This window comes from Martes martes, assembly GCF_963455335.1.
Source record: "Martes martes genome assembly, chromosome: 12".
In the NCBI taxonomy this organism is placed as follows: domain Eukaryota; kingdom Metazoa; phylum Chordata; class Mammalia; order Carnivora; family Mustelidae; genus Martes; species Martes martes.
In genome coordinates this window covers 58840341-58856689 of record NC_137900.1, presented here as the reverse complement: position 1 = coordinate 58856689, position 16349 = coordinate 58840341, and the positions used below count along the sequence as shown (strand labels likewise).

At 42.5% G+C, this 16349-nt stretch overlaps 1 protein-coding gene across 6 annotated transcripts in view; it reads left to right on the top strand.

Annotated features, from left to right (window-relative positions):
- Nucleotides 1-16349, top strand: part of UBAP2 (ubiquitin associated protein 2) — a 137279-nt gene that overhangs the window by 111316 nt on the left and 9614 nt on the right. For 5 of the 6 annotated variants that reach the window (XM_080820532.1, XM_080820530.1, XM_080820531.1 and 2 more), the window contains 7 exons: nucleotides 1930-2143; nucleotides 5240-5511; nucleotides 6166-6335; nucleotides 7606-7819; nucleotides 11447-11486; nucleotides 14238-14421; nucleotides 15374-15443. In XM_080820532.1, coding sequence (XP_080676658.1) covers nucleotides 1930-2143; nucleotides 5240-5511; nucleotides 6166-6335; nucleotides 7606-7819; nucleotides 11447-11486; nucleotides 14238-14421; nucleotides 15374-15443 — 1164 coding nt within the window. Of the gene's footprint in view, nucleotides 1-1929; nucleotides 2144-5239; nucleotides 5512-6165; nucleotides 6336-7605; nucleotides 7820-11446; nucleotides 11487-14237; nucleotides 14422-15373; nucleotides 15444-16349 lie in introns of those variants that run through there. The other variant, XR_013967794.1, reaches the window with a different exon arrangement.

Sequence of the window (16349 nt, the reverse complement as noted above, 5' to 3'; positions counted from 1 at the left end):
TTTTTATATTTGATCCCTTCAAAGAATGCAAGTCATTCCTGTTTTTGACCTTTTAAATGTTTCAAAAAGTTTATTTTTTTATTATTCTTTAGATTTTGTTTATTTGAGAGAGAGCAAGCATGAGGGGGAAGGGGCAGAGGGAGAAGGAGACTCCCCACTGAGCAGGAAGCCCCATGTGGAACTCAATCCTGGGACTCTGGGATCATGACCTGAGCCAAAGGCAGATGCTTAACTGAGCCCCCCGGGGGCCCTTGAAAAGTTAGTTTTTGATAAATATCTTTTTAGAAACCTAAATATCTTGATATGTAAAAATGCAGTTGATCTGCCACTGTGTTCACGAGTTGTAGGCTTTCATTCTCCTTGGGGTTTTTTTTTTTTTTTTTTCTTTTCTTACTTTGATATAGTCCCAATAGTTTATTTTTGCTTTTGTTTCCTGGCCTTAGGAGACATATCTAGAAAAATGTTGCTGCAGCCGATGTGAAAGAAATTACTGCCTATGCTCTCTTCTAGGATTTTTATGGTTTCAGGTTTCACATTTAGGTCTTTAATCCGTTTCTAGTTTATTTTTGTGTTTTGTTTTAGAAAGTGGTCCAGTTTCATTTTTTTTACATGTATCATTCTCATTGGCTCTTGGTATCTGACCTGATAGGATAGATGAATGAGGATAGATAGAGGAGGTGTAACATTTTCTTTTGGACACTTACTTAAGGAGCGTATTTGGTGTTCTTAGTCATCAAAACAACTTGAAAGAAATGCAGCGATGTCCAGGGTATTGGCCCAATACACAGATACCTCATGTGTAATTCACTGTCTGGTTTTAGAATATTAACTTTTTTTTTTTTAGAGATTTTATTTATTTATTTGACAGACAGAGATCACAAGCAGGCAGAGAGGCAGGCAGAGAGAGAGAGGGGGAAAGCAGGCTCCCCGCTCAGCAGAGAGCCCGATGCGGGGCTCGATCCCAGGACCCCGGGATCATGACCCGAGCCGAAGGCAGAGGCTTTAACCCACTGAGCCACCCAGGCGCCCCTAGAATATTAACTTTTTAAGTAAGTGCTCTAGCCTGCATTTAATTTTGCAGGATGACATGGCTGAGCCATTCCGTGATCAAACTTAATAAGTATGATTACTGTTGTTGCATACATTAAGAAAATACTGTACTTTTGTTTCTGAAGCTTGTCTTTGTCATTTAATTCATGGTATTTATCTTTAGTTTAAAAAACGATAGCATTTTATGCATTTTTGGCATCACTTTTAAAAAGAAAGCAATGTCTTTTTGTTTTTTAAGATTTCATTTATTTGATGGGGCACCTGGGTGGCTCAGTTGGTTAAGTGGCTGCCTTCTGTTCAGGTCATGATCCCGGGGTCCTGGGATAAGGCCCGCATCAGGGAGCCTGGTTGTCCCTCTCCCTCTGGCTGCTGTTCTCCTACTTGTGCTCTTTTTCTCTCTGTCAAATGAATAAATAAAATCTTGAGGGGAAAAAAAGAATTTATTTGCGAGAGAGAGAGAGGGAGAGCACGAATGGGGGTTGGGGGAGCAAAGGGAGAAGGAGAGGGAGAAGCAGGCTCCCCGACATGGGGCTCAACCACAGGACCCTGGGGTCATGACCTGAGCCGAAGGCAGTGGCCTAATCAACTGAGCCACCAGTTGAGCCATCAGGTGCCCAAAACAAAGCAATGTCTTAAATCCGGATAAAATATTCCCCTTCCCTTAAATTTCTTTGTCAGAATCTGGACAGATTGCTGGATTTAATCAGATTTTGTTCTGTAGTAATATTTTCATGTAGTATTTACTCAAGGGAATCTTACTGATTCAAATGTTCTAGGTTATAGTTTTTTAAAATTCTTGTTAAAATACTTGATGTATTTGAAGTCTGGAGTACAGTTTTGTTTTGCTGAGGATTTTTGCTTTTTTTTTTCCTTTTAAAGTCATCCGTCCTTGGTTCAGGATTTGGAGAGCTTGCACCTTCCAAAATGGCTAACATCACCAGCTCCCAGATTTTGGACCAGTTGAAAGCTCCAAGTTTGGGCCAGTTTACTACTACCCCAAGTTCACAGCAGAATAGTACAAGTCCCCCCACAACCACTGCTTCTTGGGACCTCAAGCCCTCAACTTCCCAGTCCTCAGTTCTTAGTCATTTTGGTAAGTATACATTTTCTCTGGTGGTTTGCCCATAGTGGAACATGCTAAACATTAGCAGAGTGTGTTGACTTAGGAACACTAATGTGGAAGTTGTGCAGAGATGTTTCTTTTTAGTAGAATTTCTGTGACATTTGTGAATTTTTTTTAAAATTTTATTTATTTGACAGAGACACAGCGAGAGAGGGAACACAAGCAAGGGGGAGTGGGAGAGGGAGAAGCAGGCTTCCCCTTGAGCAGGGAAGCCAATGCGGGGCTTGATCCCAGAACCCTGGGATCTTGACCTGAGCCAAAGGCAGATGCTTAATGACTGAGCCACCCAGGCGCCCCTGCGTTTGCGAATTAAATCAGATAGCTTTGTATTATATAAATACCTGCATTTATTTGTTGTTATCAGTAGGGATAGTAGTACATATCTTGAAGAGATGTGCAAAAGCATGGTAAAGCCATACAAATATAGGGAAATAACACTTTGAGTAAATGCCTGGATAGAATTTTCTGAGCTCTATTAAAATATGATGGGGACAGAATTGGGATGTAGAATTTTAAATCACACCCTCTGGGTTGCTTTCTCATTCTAATATTTATATGTATCTATCATGGTTTGTGCCAGCCTTATTGTCAGTGGATTATAATATAAAGGGTCCGTATATAAGTTGAATGTTTTCTAAACTGTACTCTCATAGATTTTATGACATTAAGACACCCGCATTTTCCACCAGCATACACATACCACAGTGTATTAAGGAATAGCGGAGGGTTATTAACCATAGGGTTGGTTTCCTAGGCATGTTTATGTTTAGGCCTTATTAAAAGACATGGAATCACATTTCTCTCTGAAAGAAATAGTTCGTTGTTAAGGAAGTATCTGAGACTACTCCCAGGTTTGGAGTCATGTCTACCAAGAAAATTCATTAGAGCCTTAATACTCAAAGGTTTTTATTGGGGAGCTGGTTATACATAAGTACCCTCTGACTAGTACATACCAAAATTTCACATTCCCAGTAGGAAAGCAAGTGTTCACTATAAGCCACATTGTACAGACATTAAAGGCACAGAGAGTCACTTTTACCTGATAAGAGTGCTTGGCAACCTTTGCCTAGAATATATTAAAATTCTGTGTTCACAGATACTAGCCAAGAGCCAGTTTAGCAAGGTGGCTTTTCTCATGCCAGCTATAGTCCTATATTAACCTTTATCCGCAGACCCACTGCAGTGAGTGAGAGGTGTTTTTAGATTTTACGTACTATTTCTATATTCTTTAGAAATCTTGTCTTTTTTACACATGTCTCTAAAATAAAGTCCAAAAGTAGATTCATCTAAGATGGAAATGTACTAAGTCATGGGTTGGCAAACCTTCAACTAAATTTGTCACCTGTTTTTGTAAATACCATTTTATTGGAACATAGCCATGACCATTCATTATGTATTGTCTTATAACTACTTTCAGTCTACAAAGGGAGAGTTGAGTAGGTGCTAACAGATGGCCTTCAAAGCCTAAAATATTTACTACCTGGCTCTCACTGGAAAAAATTGCCAACTTCTATATGATTTGAAAATCATAGACAAAGGGCTAACTTCCTTTATTAAAAAGGGTAACTAAAAGGAGACTAAACAGGTTAAAAAAAAAAAAAGACAAAGAGGTGTTGTCAGAGTTCATAGGCAAAGAATACTGGAGTATATGAAATGATGCCTCATTGAATTTGTATCATTTAATTTGCACCTTTTATGTCATTTTCCATCATTCAAATTAGGAAGGATAAAAGTTGGTATTAGCATATTAAAAAGTGTGTGTTGTATCTATTGAAACAATTTTGAAGTGTTTGTCAAAATTTAAAATAGAGTTGTTCTTTGGGGGTGCCTGGGTGGCTCAGTGGGTTAAAGCCTCTGCCTTCAGCTCAGGTCATGATCTCAGGGTCCTGGGGTCGAGCCCCGCATCGGGCTCTCTGCTCAGCGGGGAGCCTACTTCCTCCTCTCTCTCTCTCTGCCTGCCTCTCTGCCTTGTGATCTCTCTCTCTCTCTTTGTCAAATAAATAAATAAAATCTTTAAAAAAAAATAAAAATAGAGTTGTTCTTTGAACCCTAACCCTAATCTAGTTGTTGATCCCACAGGTAGACTTGCACTTGAGCAAAATGTCTTACATAAAAATACATTCATTGTAGCATTGTTTTTCTTAGCAAGGTATTAGAAAATCTAAAAGCCCATTAATACAGTATTGGTTTTAAAAAATTGATGCCTGGGGCGCCTGGGTGGCTCAATGGGTTAAAGCCTCTGCCTTCGGTTCAGGTCATGGTCCCAGGGTCCTGGGATCGAGCCCTGCATCAGGCTCTCTGCTCAGCAGGGAGCCTGCTCCCCCCCCCCACTCCTGCCTCTCTGCCTACTTGTGGTGTCTCTGTCAAATAAATAAATAAAATCTTTAATAAAAAAAAAATTGATGCCTGTGTACACTGGATTACTCTGTGGCCAAAAGATGAAATAGCTCTTCATATGTGATTATGGCACAGTTTTTGAAAACCAAATGGTTTGTGAGGAAGCTCTATATATAATGTGTGTTTCTCTGCTGTGTATGTGTGTTTTGAAACACTATCTCTGAAGATACTCTGGAAACAGTACAATGTCTGCCTCTGTGGAAGGAATCTGGGGATAGGGTTGAAAGGGTGATTTGTAGTCATCATACACTTCTTTTTTTTTTTTTTTAACCTTTCAGATTTTGTAGTATCACGTTAGTTACTGAAAAACATTTTTTTTAACAGTTCTGTTAAAAATCTATAAAGCAACAAAAATATAATTCTCTCTTAGCTAAACATGTGTAGCAGCTCCATGTTCTTTTTGCTCACTCCATATGTCTTAATGTAAACCACATCTCTCTGCTTTAAAAATTATCTACAAACCCATTCAGGCGTCCTTTTGCATTATCATATATCAGTTTTAATACATCACACACGCCCTCAACTTACAGGATTCAGGTAGAAGGTTGTTGGAAGAAATAGGTGGTGACTATAACCTTTTACTCTCATAGTGGAAGAGGGAGCTCTAAGCCCATGTTCCTAAATAATTGATTATTGCTTGTTTCCCCCCCCCTTTTACATATTTCATAGACTTCAAATCTCAGCCTGAACCATCCCCGGTTCTTAGTCAGTTGAGCCAGCGACAGCAGCACCACACTCAGGCCGTTGCTGCTCCTCCTGGGTTGGAGTCCTTTCCTTCCCAGGTAAAACTTCGAGAGTCAACACCCAGAGACAGTACCTCCACTGTGAACAAGCTTTTGCAGCTTCCCAGCATGACTGTAGAAAACATTGCTGTGTCTACCCATCAACCACAGCCTAAACACATCAAACTACCGAAGCGGCGGATACCTCCAGCTTCTAAGGTGTGTTCTCCATCAAGAAGTCACAGGTCCAACGGTGGATTGTATTTTAACATTTAGCTCAAGGGTTGTGTTAGTAAGTCTCAGAAATGGTGATATGGTATTTTTTTCAAACACACAGCTTACTGCTTAACAAGGAATCAGCCATTTCTGAGCGGCTCGGCTAATACTAGAGGGACTGGTTTTGTGTTGGAGACAGAGACTGTTCATTCAAATTATAGGATCTGGGTTAGAGAATCCTGGTCTTGTTTATTTACCTGTGTCTTGTAGATAGAATAAGATAGAGAATAAGGTCTTGTGTATTGACCTGTGTCTCGTAGATGGAGAATCTTTGACTAGATAGTGCTTTCAGCAGTGGCCTGCTCTCCTCCCTTCACTCACCCATCACCAACCTGCCCACACCCATTTCTTCAGCCTTTGCCCTAAGAAGCAGTTGGTGGTACTGACCATTCTGCTGTTAACTTCTCATTTTTCTTTTCTCTTCTCTTTGTTTTCTGAAGTATCCTGTGCCTTTTTCCTTCTTGTAGACATCTTGCTTATTGTTCTTCCAGGGTGCCAGTAGTGATTTGGGAAGCCTGTACTCGTTTGGCTGTTAGAGGCCTCTGGGATGTGAAATCTCTCATCTCTGTTCCTGACGTGATGGCTCTGCTTTTTCAGATCCCAGCTTCTGCAGTGGAAATGCCTGGCTCAGCAGATGTCACGGGATTAAATGTTCAGTTTGGCGCCTTGGAATTTGGATCAGAACCTTCTCTCTCTGAATTTGGATCATCTGCAAGCAGTGAAAATAGTAACCAGATTCCCATCAGCTTGTATTCGAAGTCTTTAAGGTACACAACTTGTTATTTCTCTGGCTTTGACTAAATTAAGTCCTTTGTTGGGAAAGTAAAACAAAATAGAGTCTAAGAAATCACCTGGTGGAGACCATATACCCTGGGTTTGTGCACCCGTGGCTAGTACCTAATTTCAGAACTTTTCTTCCATCACTCTAAAAAGGAACCCTGTGCCTGTTCGCCATCACTCCCAATTCCCCCATCCTTCATCCCCTGGCAACTAAGCCTCTGTCTCTGGATTTGCCTATTCTGATATTTCATAAGGCAAGAATCATGCAAGATGTGGCCTTCTGTGTTTGGCTTCTTTTACTTGGCATAGTGTTTTCAAGGTTTATCCATTTGTAGCCTGTGTGCATTTTATTTCCAAATAGTATTGCATTGTGCAGATATGTCATATTTTGTTGATCTGTTCATTAGTTGATGGACATTTGAATTGTTTCTACTTTTTGGGTATTAAGAATCATGGTGCTGTGAACATTCATTTACAGCTTTTGTGTACTTTCAGTTCTTCTGGATATAGACCTAGTAATTGCTGGTCCTGTGGTAACCCTTTTATTAACATTGGAGGAAGCAGCAAACTTTTCTCATAGTGGCTGCAGCATTTTACATTCCTGTCAGTAATCTCTAAGGGATGCAGTTCTCGTGCGTCTTTGCCAACACGTATTTTCCTTCAGTGGAATGTTTCATAAGTAGAAAATCCCAGATTTTAAATTTTACTAATTTTTCTACTCCCCAGAGCTAAAAGCTGGTATTTGCTCTTCCTGAAAATGGTTTCAGGACGCCTGGGTGGCTCAGTTAGTTAAGCGGCTGCCTTCAGCTCAGGTCATGAGCCCAGGGTCCTGGGATTGAGCCCCCGACGGGCTCTCTGCCGAGTGGGGAGCCCACTTCTCTCTCTCTCTCCTTTTGGCTACTTGTGTGCGCCCATTCTCTCTCTCTCTCTCTCTCTCTGTGTGTCAAATAAATAAACAAATAATAAATAAATAAAATAATCTTTAAGAAAAACGGTTGCAGACTTCTGGATTCATTACAGATTCTTAAGGATTCTTAAAGATGTCCCTCTACCTGTCATTTAAATTAGGTGTGTCTGATTGGGAGGGGAGGGATGTTTTGAATATTCGTCTTTAATACAGTTAAAGAATGCAGTAGTACAAATGTGTAGGTACAGATGTGTTTAATATATAGTATGGCAGTTAATTGATGAACTAGTTCTTGATGAACCCGTGTAAAGTGACACAAATTTATGTCTAAATCTTTTTATTCTTTCTAGTGATTCTTTGAATACCTCTCTACCAATGACCAGTGCAGTACAGAACTCCACCTATACAACTTCAGTTATTACCTCCTCCAGTCTGACCAGCTCATCACTGAGCTCCACTAGTCCAGTAACAACGTCTTCCTCCTATGACCAGAGTTCTGTGCATAACAGAATTGCATACCAAAGCTCTGTGAGTCCATCGGAGTTAGCTTCAGGAACCATCACGGTAATTGGTCTTTCAGGTTTCTACTGGCAGGAAATCCTGTTTGGATGGCCATTGTTTAGTTTGAGGGTTTTAGATGAGATTTTCTTTTAGAAATTGGCTAACCTTTTTAAGATTTTATTTTATTTCATTTGAGATTTTATTTTTATATTTGACAGAGAGAGCACAAGTAGGCAGAGCAGCAGGCAGAGGGAGAGGCTCATCCAGCACCCCCTGCTGAGCAGGGAGCCTGATACAGGGGTTGATCCCAGGACCCTGGCATCATGACCTGGGCAGGCAGATGCTTAACCAGCTGACCCACATAGGCGCCCCAAGGTTTTATTTTTATGTAATCTCTCCACCTAACATGGAGAGCGAACTTAAAACCCCAAGATCAAGTTGCATGGTCTACCAACTGAGCCAGCCAGGCACCCCCTAGAACATTGGCTAACCTTTTGAATAGAATCCTTATATTTCATTGAGTTTACTGATAATGGGCTGTGGTGTGAAATCTGTATTTTAAGCAACTATACATTAGGAGTGTATGAATGGACCGAGAATCTTAGTGTAAGGATAGCATAAGGATATACCCCAAATTGTCCCTAGTGCTTTTGCATGGGGCTTGGGGGTGGGGATGGGGGAAGACACAATGGACCTCTGTTCTTATTTGTAATATTTGGTGTCCTGAATGGCAGAGATGTTCAAGCATTACTAGTGAGAGCTACTTTTTAAAAGATTTATTTCAATTTTTAATTTAAATTCGGGTCACCATATATGGTAAAATTCTGTAGTAGTTCATTAAAATTAAACATTTACAGTTTTAGTTCCTCAGACATACTAACCATATTTTAAGTGCTCAGTATTGAGGCACCTGGGTGGCTCAGTCAGGGTGCTAGGATTGAGTCCCGAATTGGGCTCCCTGCTCAGTGGGAAGCTTGCTTCTCTCCCTCCCTCTACCTACTGCTCCCCTTACTTGTATACTCTTTCTCTCTCTTTCTGTCAAATAAACAAAATCTTTATTTTTTAAAAATCTTTATTTATTTATTTTTAAAGATTTTATTTATTTGACACAGAGAGACACAGTGAGAGAGGGAATACAGGCAGGGAGAGTGAGACGGAGAAGCAGGCTTCCTGCTCAGCAGGAAGCCTGATGCAGGGCTCCATCCCAGGACTCTGGGATCATGACCCGAGCTGAAGGCAGACGCTTAGTGACTGAGCCACTCAGGTACCCCAACAAAAGCTTTAAAAAGAATAAATGCTCAATATTTATAGTGGCTACAGTATAGGAACACACACATGTCCATCCATACAGAATATGCCCTTTATTGCAGAATGTTTCCTGGGCTGTAGTTTCTAAAACATAAATCACACAGTGTGGTATCCAGGCTTAAGGGTATGTCATCTGCTGACCTTCTCGACTCCAGCTCTGATTCACCTGGTATGTTGCTTGCTCCTGTCATTACTCGCCTCATTCCTCGGCTTGGCTGGGTGAACTGAGACCTTGCAGATTTCTGATTTCTCCTGACCATTTGGTATTTCTTTACTTTTGCTCCCACCATTCTTCTGCCTAGAATTACCTCTACTGCAAGTATTGTAGTTCCTGTGTTGTATCAGTTTCTCCATTGTGATTTAAAAGTGATTTTCAAGGTGGAATAAAATATTCCTAAGGTCTGATGGCTGCTCATTTTCTGTTACCCTTTTTTTTATTCTTTCCTTTTGGTGTAGTTTTGAGAATACTTCTTTGTATGTCACCATTTGTGCTGTTTTGGATGTACATGCTCAATGTTAACGTCTGTATATTTAGTGCTTAGTGAACCCTAGTTTAGAGGGAGGCAGAGAATAGAATTTTGATTGTTCTCTCCCTGTCTGTATATATTGTTAAGATGTATTGTGTTTCCCTTTACCTGACCTCTGTGTTTTTTTCTAACTCATTTTTTTCTCCCTCTCAAAGTTCTGATCTCTTATAGTTTACATTTCTTGTAAATAACTTCAAATTGCCTTAAGAAAAAAAACATGGGAGCACCTTGATGGCTCAGTTTTTAAGTGTCTGCCTTTAGCTCTGGTCATGATCTCAGGGTCCTGGGATTGAACCCCATATTTGGCTCCCTGCTTAGCAGGAAGCCTGCTTCTCCCTCTGCCACTCCCCTGCTTGTGTTCCTCTCTCACTGTGTCTCTCTGTCCAATAAATAAATAAAACTTTCAAAAAAAGAAAAAGGAAAAAAATATTGTAAATAACATTTCTTGAACAGAAATTGTACTGGATTTGGGTTAATACAGAGGTAACATCTATAAGGTTTGTCTTTTTCTTTTCTTTTCTTTCTTTTTTTTTTTTTTTGGTTAAGATTTTTTATTATTTGAGAGAAAGATAGCAAGAGAGCATGAGCAGGGAGGAGAGGGAGAAGCAGGCTCCCCGCTGAGCAGGGAGCCAGATGTGGGGCTCTATCATGACCTGAGGCGAAGGCAGACGCTTAACTGCCTGAGCCACTGTTGTGCCCCATTCTTTAGGAGGTTTGACATTGGTAAGAAGGAAATCTCTGTCAACTTCCTTTTCTTATCCAGGGACAGTATTTGAGTCTTCTATGCGCCACTGTCATTCTCTCTATACCTGTCTCCGTTGCTCAGTTTGTGGAAATTTTCCTTGTGACCATGCCTCCTCCTGTGTGTCTGGGTTCCGGGGAAATGCCTTATGGTCAACACCCATCTAGTTGTTTTCAGATTCTGCTCTGTTTAGTCACTGCCACACTCTGCTAACCCGCTCTTTCCCTACCCAGTCAGGGAAGCTGTGTTTCAAAGTAACATCTCTTTTTCTCTGAGAACCATTTTCCATTTCATTTGGAAACATTTTTTTCTTGCATGACTGGTACTCAGGAGACAGAATGTGCATGATATAGAAAGATGTGGTGATTTCAGTGTAGTAACTTCCTAAGTTTTTTGTACTACTTAATTTTTAGGACTGCTTCATTACTTCCTGTGATTTGAGTCTTAGGTTTTGTCTTTGTTAGTTCCCTAAATACCCAGTCTGGTTTTCAAAAATGGCAGCTCCTTGGGATTTTTTTTTTTTTTTTACATTCATTCATTCATTCATTCATTCATTTATTATTATTATTATTTTAAGATTTTATTTATTTATTTGACAGGCAGAGATCACAAGTAGGCAAAGAGGCAGGCTGAGAGAGGAGGAAGCAGGCTCCCCGCTGAGCAGAGAGCCAGATGTGGGGCTTGATCCCAGGACCCCGGGATCATGACCCGAGCTGAAGGCAGAGGCTAAACCACTGAGCCACCCAGGTGCCCCTACATTTATTTATTTGACAGAGAGCACAAGTAGGCAGAGAGGCAGGCAGAGATTGAGAGAAGGAAGCAGTCTCCCCGCTGAGTGGAAAGCCTGATGCGGGGCTCAATCCCAGGACCCTGGGACCACGACTTGAGCCAAAGGCAGAGGCTTTAACCCAGTGAGCCACCCAGGTGCCCCATCCTTGGGATTTCTTAAGAATATGTTATTACCTGTCCTTTTATTAAGAAACAAAATAAAACCGGACATCGTTTCTTGACTGATCTATACTTCATATGTTTCTGGCTAATTTCCAATAGAAATTCAGCTAAGTTGTCATTTGACTTTGTGGATTTACTTACTTTCTTTTCCTTTCCTTATAGAATGGACACGGTGGTGGTCGAAGTCAGCAGACAATAGACAGTAAGTATATAACTAACAGTCTTGTTTTGGCTGGTGGAAATCAGACATAAAAAGAGTATAGCCAATATGATGAAGAAAACCATGGCCAGTGACTAATTCTACAAAAATAGTCCTTTTGCATTTTTTCTGATAGTTACTTCTGATCCATCACATTGGCATCCTTTCTTTGGCAGGGTTTACAAGTTCAGCCAGAGATTCCTGTGCGAGTAGGTTGTAGCTGATGATATTAAGAGAAATGTCAGTACTACAGCAAGAAGGAGGTGATAAATAAGCCTCATATCATTCTGTTCTGGTCGCCTGTACCCCAGGTATAGGGTGTAGTGTGGATTCAAAAGATGCTTTGAGATACAGGTTCCAGTATCTTCATAGAGCTCTCCAGTACTGGGAAGGACTTCTAAAGCAAAAATTTGGTATGCTAGTTTAGGAAAGACATGCTTGTTGCTTTCAGGATCTAGTGGACTGTTGTGAAGAAAAGAGGTCAAATGCTCTCTAGAGTTGGTGCAGATGAATTACTGTTAGTTGTTTCTTTCCTTTTTTCTTGACTTGGTTATCTGTGATTGTCAATGATGATTTTCATTATTATTCAGTAAGGCAAATAGGCATCGGTATTGGGTAGAGAAGCCAGAAGGACTTTCCTTTTCTCTTTTTTTTTTTTTTTTAAGATTATTTATTTACTTACTAGAGAGGGAGCGAGAGAACAAGTAGGCAAAGTGGTAGGCAGACGGTGAGGGAGAAGCAGGCTCGCCGCTGAGCAAGGAACAGGATGCAGGGCTCAATCCCAGGACTCTGGAATCATGACCTGAGCCAAAGGCAGCCACTTAACTGACTGAGCCACCCAGGTGCCCTGGACTTGCCTTTTATTTAAGATTTTTGGTAGTGTGGACATGGAACTTCATCAGTTCAAGAGGGACCTCAGTTGGAATTAAAGTGACACATGTGATTTATGCGGAATTGGTTTTGGTATTGCTGGGCTGCGGGAGCTGTTTGGAGGTACGTTGATAGCTCCGAGAATGTTACATCAGAGGACATTCTTATTCCACAAGCCTTTGTGGCAAGTTTCTTTAGTACAGGCATGAGATGGAGAACACATAGAGGTGTCCTAGTTTATTTGGAGATTCTTTTTGTTTTGTTTTCAGTTATCTCTATACCCAGCCTGAAGCTTGAACCCACAATCCTGAGATCAGGAGTCACGTGCTCTACCAACTGAGCCAGCCAGGTGCCCTAATTATTTGGAGATTTTAATTAATTTTTTTAGAACTCAGGGAGGGGCGGGGTTGGTGGGGGTGGAGAATCTAAAGCAGCCTCCACGCCCAGCTCACAGCCTAGTGCAGGGCTTGATCTCACAACCCTGAAATCATGACCTGAGCTGAAATCGAGTCAGGCCCTAAACCGACTGAGGCACCCTGGCACCTCTGGAGATTTTAAATGAGATAAGAAGATATGAAATGTCTGGAAAACATCGTGTGTGTTTTAGATAGGTTTTTAGCTCTATATCTGTCTACTCCCCATGCTCCCCCTCCCCCCATTCTGTACGAGGCTTCTTGTGAACTTGTTATCATTGTGACCCGAGACCTAGGGAGGTAAGTGATGGGGTCTGAGTTTTGGGACAGGGGCACCTGTGGTGTTTTCATCTGGTATCTGTAACAGCAGGTTATCATGTTTGGAATAGACTGTCAGTAAAAAAATAAGCCTCTAGACAGTAAGGACTCCTCTAAGAATGGGCCAAGTTGTGTGCTGACCCCTGTTGCTACCTATGTTTGTTTTAAATTCGTCCTCCTTTTTAGAGACTGGCATGTTTATAATTGGGTTCCCAAGGAGTCCTGTGGGTGGGTAGAGGGTTACTGTTCTTCCTAACTGGGAGAGACAATGATGCTTTATATCCAAGCACATATCTGAGTTATATGTGTGGATAGAACTAAAACTGAGTCTTTTCTACAGCTAGGATTGATCATATTTATGTTCTTCTGGAAGCAAATAAGCTCCTCTGTGTGTCCTGAGGGTTTTGTTTGTTCAAGGAAATGCTCACTGTGCATGTGAAAGTGGCTGTTGACAGTGGCTTTTAGGCATCTGTAACACTCCACACTGTATGTACCCTGTGTTCTCAACCCCCATTTGCCCTGAATTGGCTGTGAACTTTCCCAGGTCAGCCTGATTTCATACTGACTTGATAGAAGCAAAGACGTACCCCTTTTGATGGCCTTGCCTACCAGATCTGTACTATCCCTTGTGCCTTTTGAGATAAGTTTGCCTCACATTCTAATCCTGTGTGTCCGTCTCAGAGCCTCTTGCCCTTTCTAGTGCAGCTCAGAGTTGGGTTCCTTTAGTTAGGAGATGTGTGTCCACGTTACAGAACAGTTTAGGGTTGGTTATACGGGTATCATTTCTTCTTACGCTTGGCCAAGTCCTGTTTGTCTTACCTTAACATGTCATTTTTTTTTTTTAAGATTTTATTTATTTATTTGACAGAGATCACAAGTAGGCAGAGAAGCAGGCAGAGAGAGAGGAGAAAGCAGGCTCCCCAAAGAGCAGGGAGCCCCATGTGGGGCTCGATCCCACGACCCTGGGATCATGACCTGAGCCGAAGGCAGAGGCTTTAACCCACTGAGCCACCCAGGTGCCCCTTAACAGAAAATGCTGTCCCCTGGGGAATATAATTTGTTTCTCAAACTGATCCTGAGGTGTCACAAGACACTGAGTATATTTTAGGTATTTAGGATTGGGTCTGGAGCTAAACCAATCTGTTTTTTACAGCTACTTCATCCGTTCCAGCTCCAAAGACAACAGACCCTCCTTCCACCCTCCCATCTGTGGGCTCCCTGCCCAGCACCACTTCCTGCACTCCGCTTCTGCCCTCTGCGTCCCAGCACACTGCCACTTTGCCCTCCATGTCCCAGCCTGGTGACCTGTCCAGCAGCCCCCTCTCTCAGCTTAGCAGGTATGGAGAAAATATGGACCCAAAAAGAGAGGCACAGTGGGGTGAAGTCCTGAACCCTTACAGAAAGGAGTGGCAATGAACAAAACCCTCTCGTTGCCCCCACCATGGTGGCCTGGTCTTTAGCAATAATGCGGCAGTGTATAGGCTTTGGCTGGGCCTGGTCTCAGAACCACTAGGTGTGTAAAACTTGCCTACTTGTAATGTCCCTGCTGTCACAGGCCCCTGGGGCCCTTAGGAATGGGATGGGGCCAGCAGTCGCTGCTGCTACTCTTCTTGGATCCCTCAGGAGTGTGCCCAGAGCCTGGCCTCTGAGCTCTGGGCTCAAGTCACTGCGACGCGAAGTGAGCATTATGTTTGATTTTTGAGCGGGTCTTCTACTTGCTCTTGTTCTGGCTTTAGAGGTTGAATTATTAGAACAGGGTGTAGGATGGTGGATTTTGTTTGATCCTCATCCTGTATCTTTGGAGTAGGATATACCTCTCTGCCGTGCCCCACCCCCGCCAAGCCAGGAATAAAAAGCCTTTGATTTGAATTCTGGATTTGAAGGGAAGTCAGGCTTTGGCTCTAGTATGCAGGAGTGGGGGTTTGAACAGGAACTTTCTTCCCTCACACACAGATTAAATGGTGTCTCTGTGGCTAGCAGTGTTCTTAGTGCAGTCCTATTCTTACTTTTTACAGTCTAAAGAGCAAATGTTTGTAATTGGCTGAAGCTGGCTCTGGAGGTGTCCCAGGCCATGCTGTCCCAGATCCTCATGATGAATGACCCTTTAGATCATTTCTCAACATCCCAACAGCTGGTCTGGGCCCCAAGGTGATGATGAGTGATGTGTGTGAAGCCAGGGCTCCCCTTGAGGGGATGGGGCAAACTTATATCTAGCCCATCTGGACACGGGGCCTCTGCTGTGGGGTGACTCGGTGGGGTGGACACGTGGTGCTCTGTTTTGTCTTCTAGTTCACTCTCCAGCCATCAGAGCAACCTCTCCTCTGCACATGCAGCGCTCTCCTCCAGCACAGCACACACAGTAAGTGTCTTCTCTGTCCTGTCATCTCCCACCCTGCTCAGCGAGCTTGGAGCTTAGTCCTGTGCGGGTGGGGCTTTGGTTTTTGGGTTTTGAGTGTCTAAGATAACCTCAGCTTCCTCAGGTGTATTATCTCAGTCTAGGTATGTGGTTTGAGCTGTTGATTTCCCTAGGTACCAGGGCCGACCTCTTGCTTCCTGAACTGGTATTTCGGTGGAAGAATTGCTTCTCCAGAGTTGATCTATGATCGACAGGGCTGTCGGGGGCTGGATTTGTTCCTGAGCGTTCACTGAGCTCCCTGTTTGTTAGAGGAACCTTTTTTTTTTTTTTTAAGATTTTATTTATTTGACAGAGAGAGAGAGAGAGATCACAAGTAGGCAAAGAGGCAGGCAGAGAGAGAAAGGGTAGCAGGCACCTTGCTGAGCAGAGAGCCCGATGCGGGACTCAATCCTAGGACTCTGAGATCATGACCTGAGCCGAAGGCAGAGGCTTAACCCACTGAGCCACCCAGGCGCCCCAGTTAGAGGAGCCTTTTGAACCTACTCTGGGGTTGGTCGTGTTGAGGTAATGGCAAGCTTTTTAGAGCAAAGTAGGCTCACTGCTAACTTGAGCTTATGCTCTACCAAAAGTCAAGTTGAATCAAGAGCATTGGTCTAGGTTATCTTCTGTTCCTCTGGGAAAGCCATTGTAGAGAGAATGTTGGGAGGGAAAAGGGAGAACTTGGGTGAGGACTAGCTGTCTTCCGCCACATGCACATGCATGTCTCTCTCTGAGCCTCTCTTAGGCCCTCTTAATCCGTGTAACTGCGTTCCAGTGTGTGGTCGTGCAGACTTTCCTCGTCATGGCATCAGGTATTCTGTCCCCTCCTCCTTCATGCCATCCCAGACCATCCTCCCCAGCTCAGAGGCA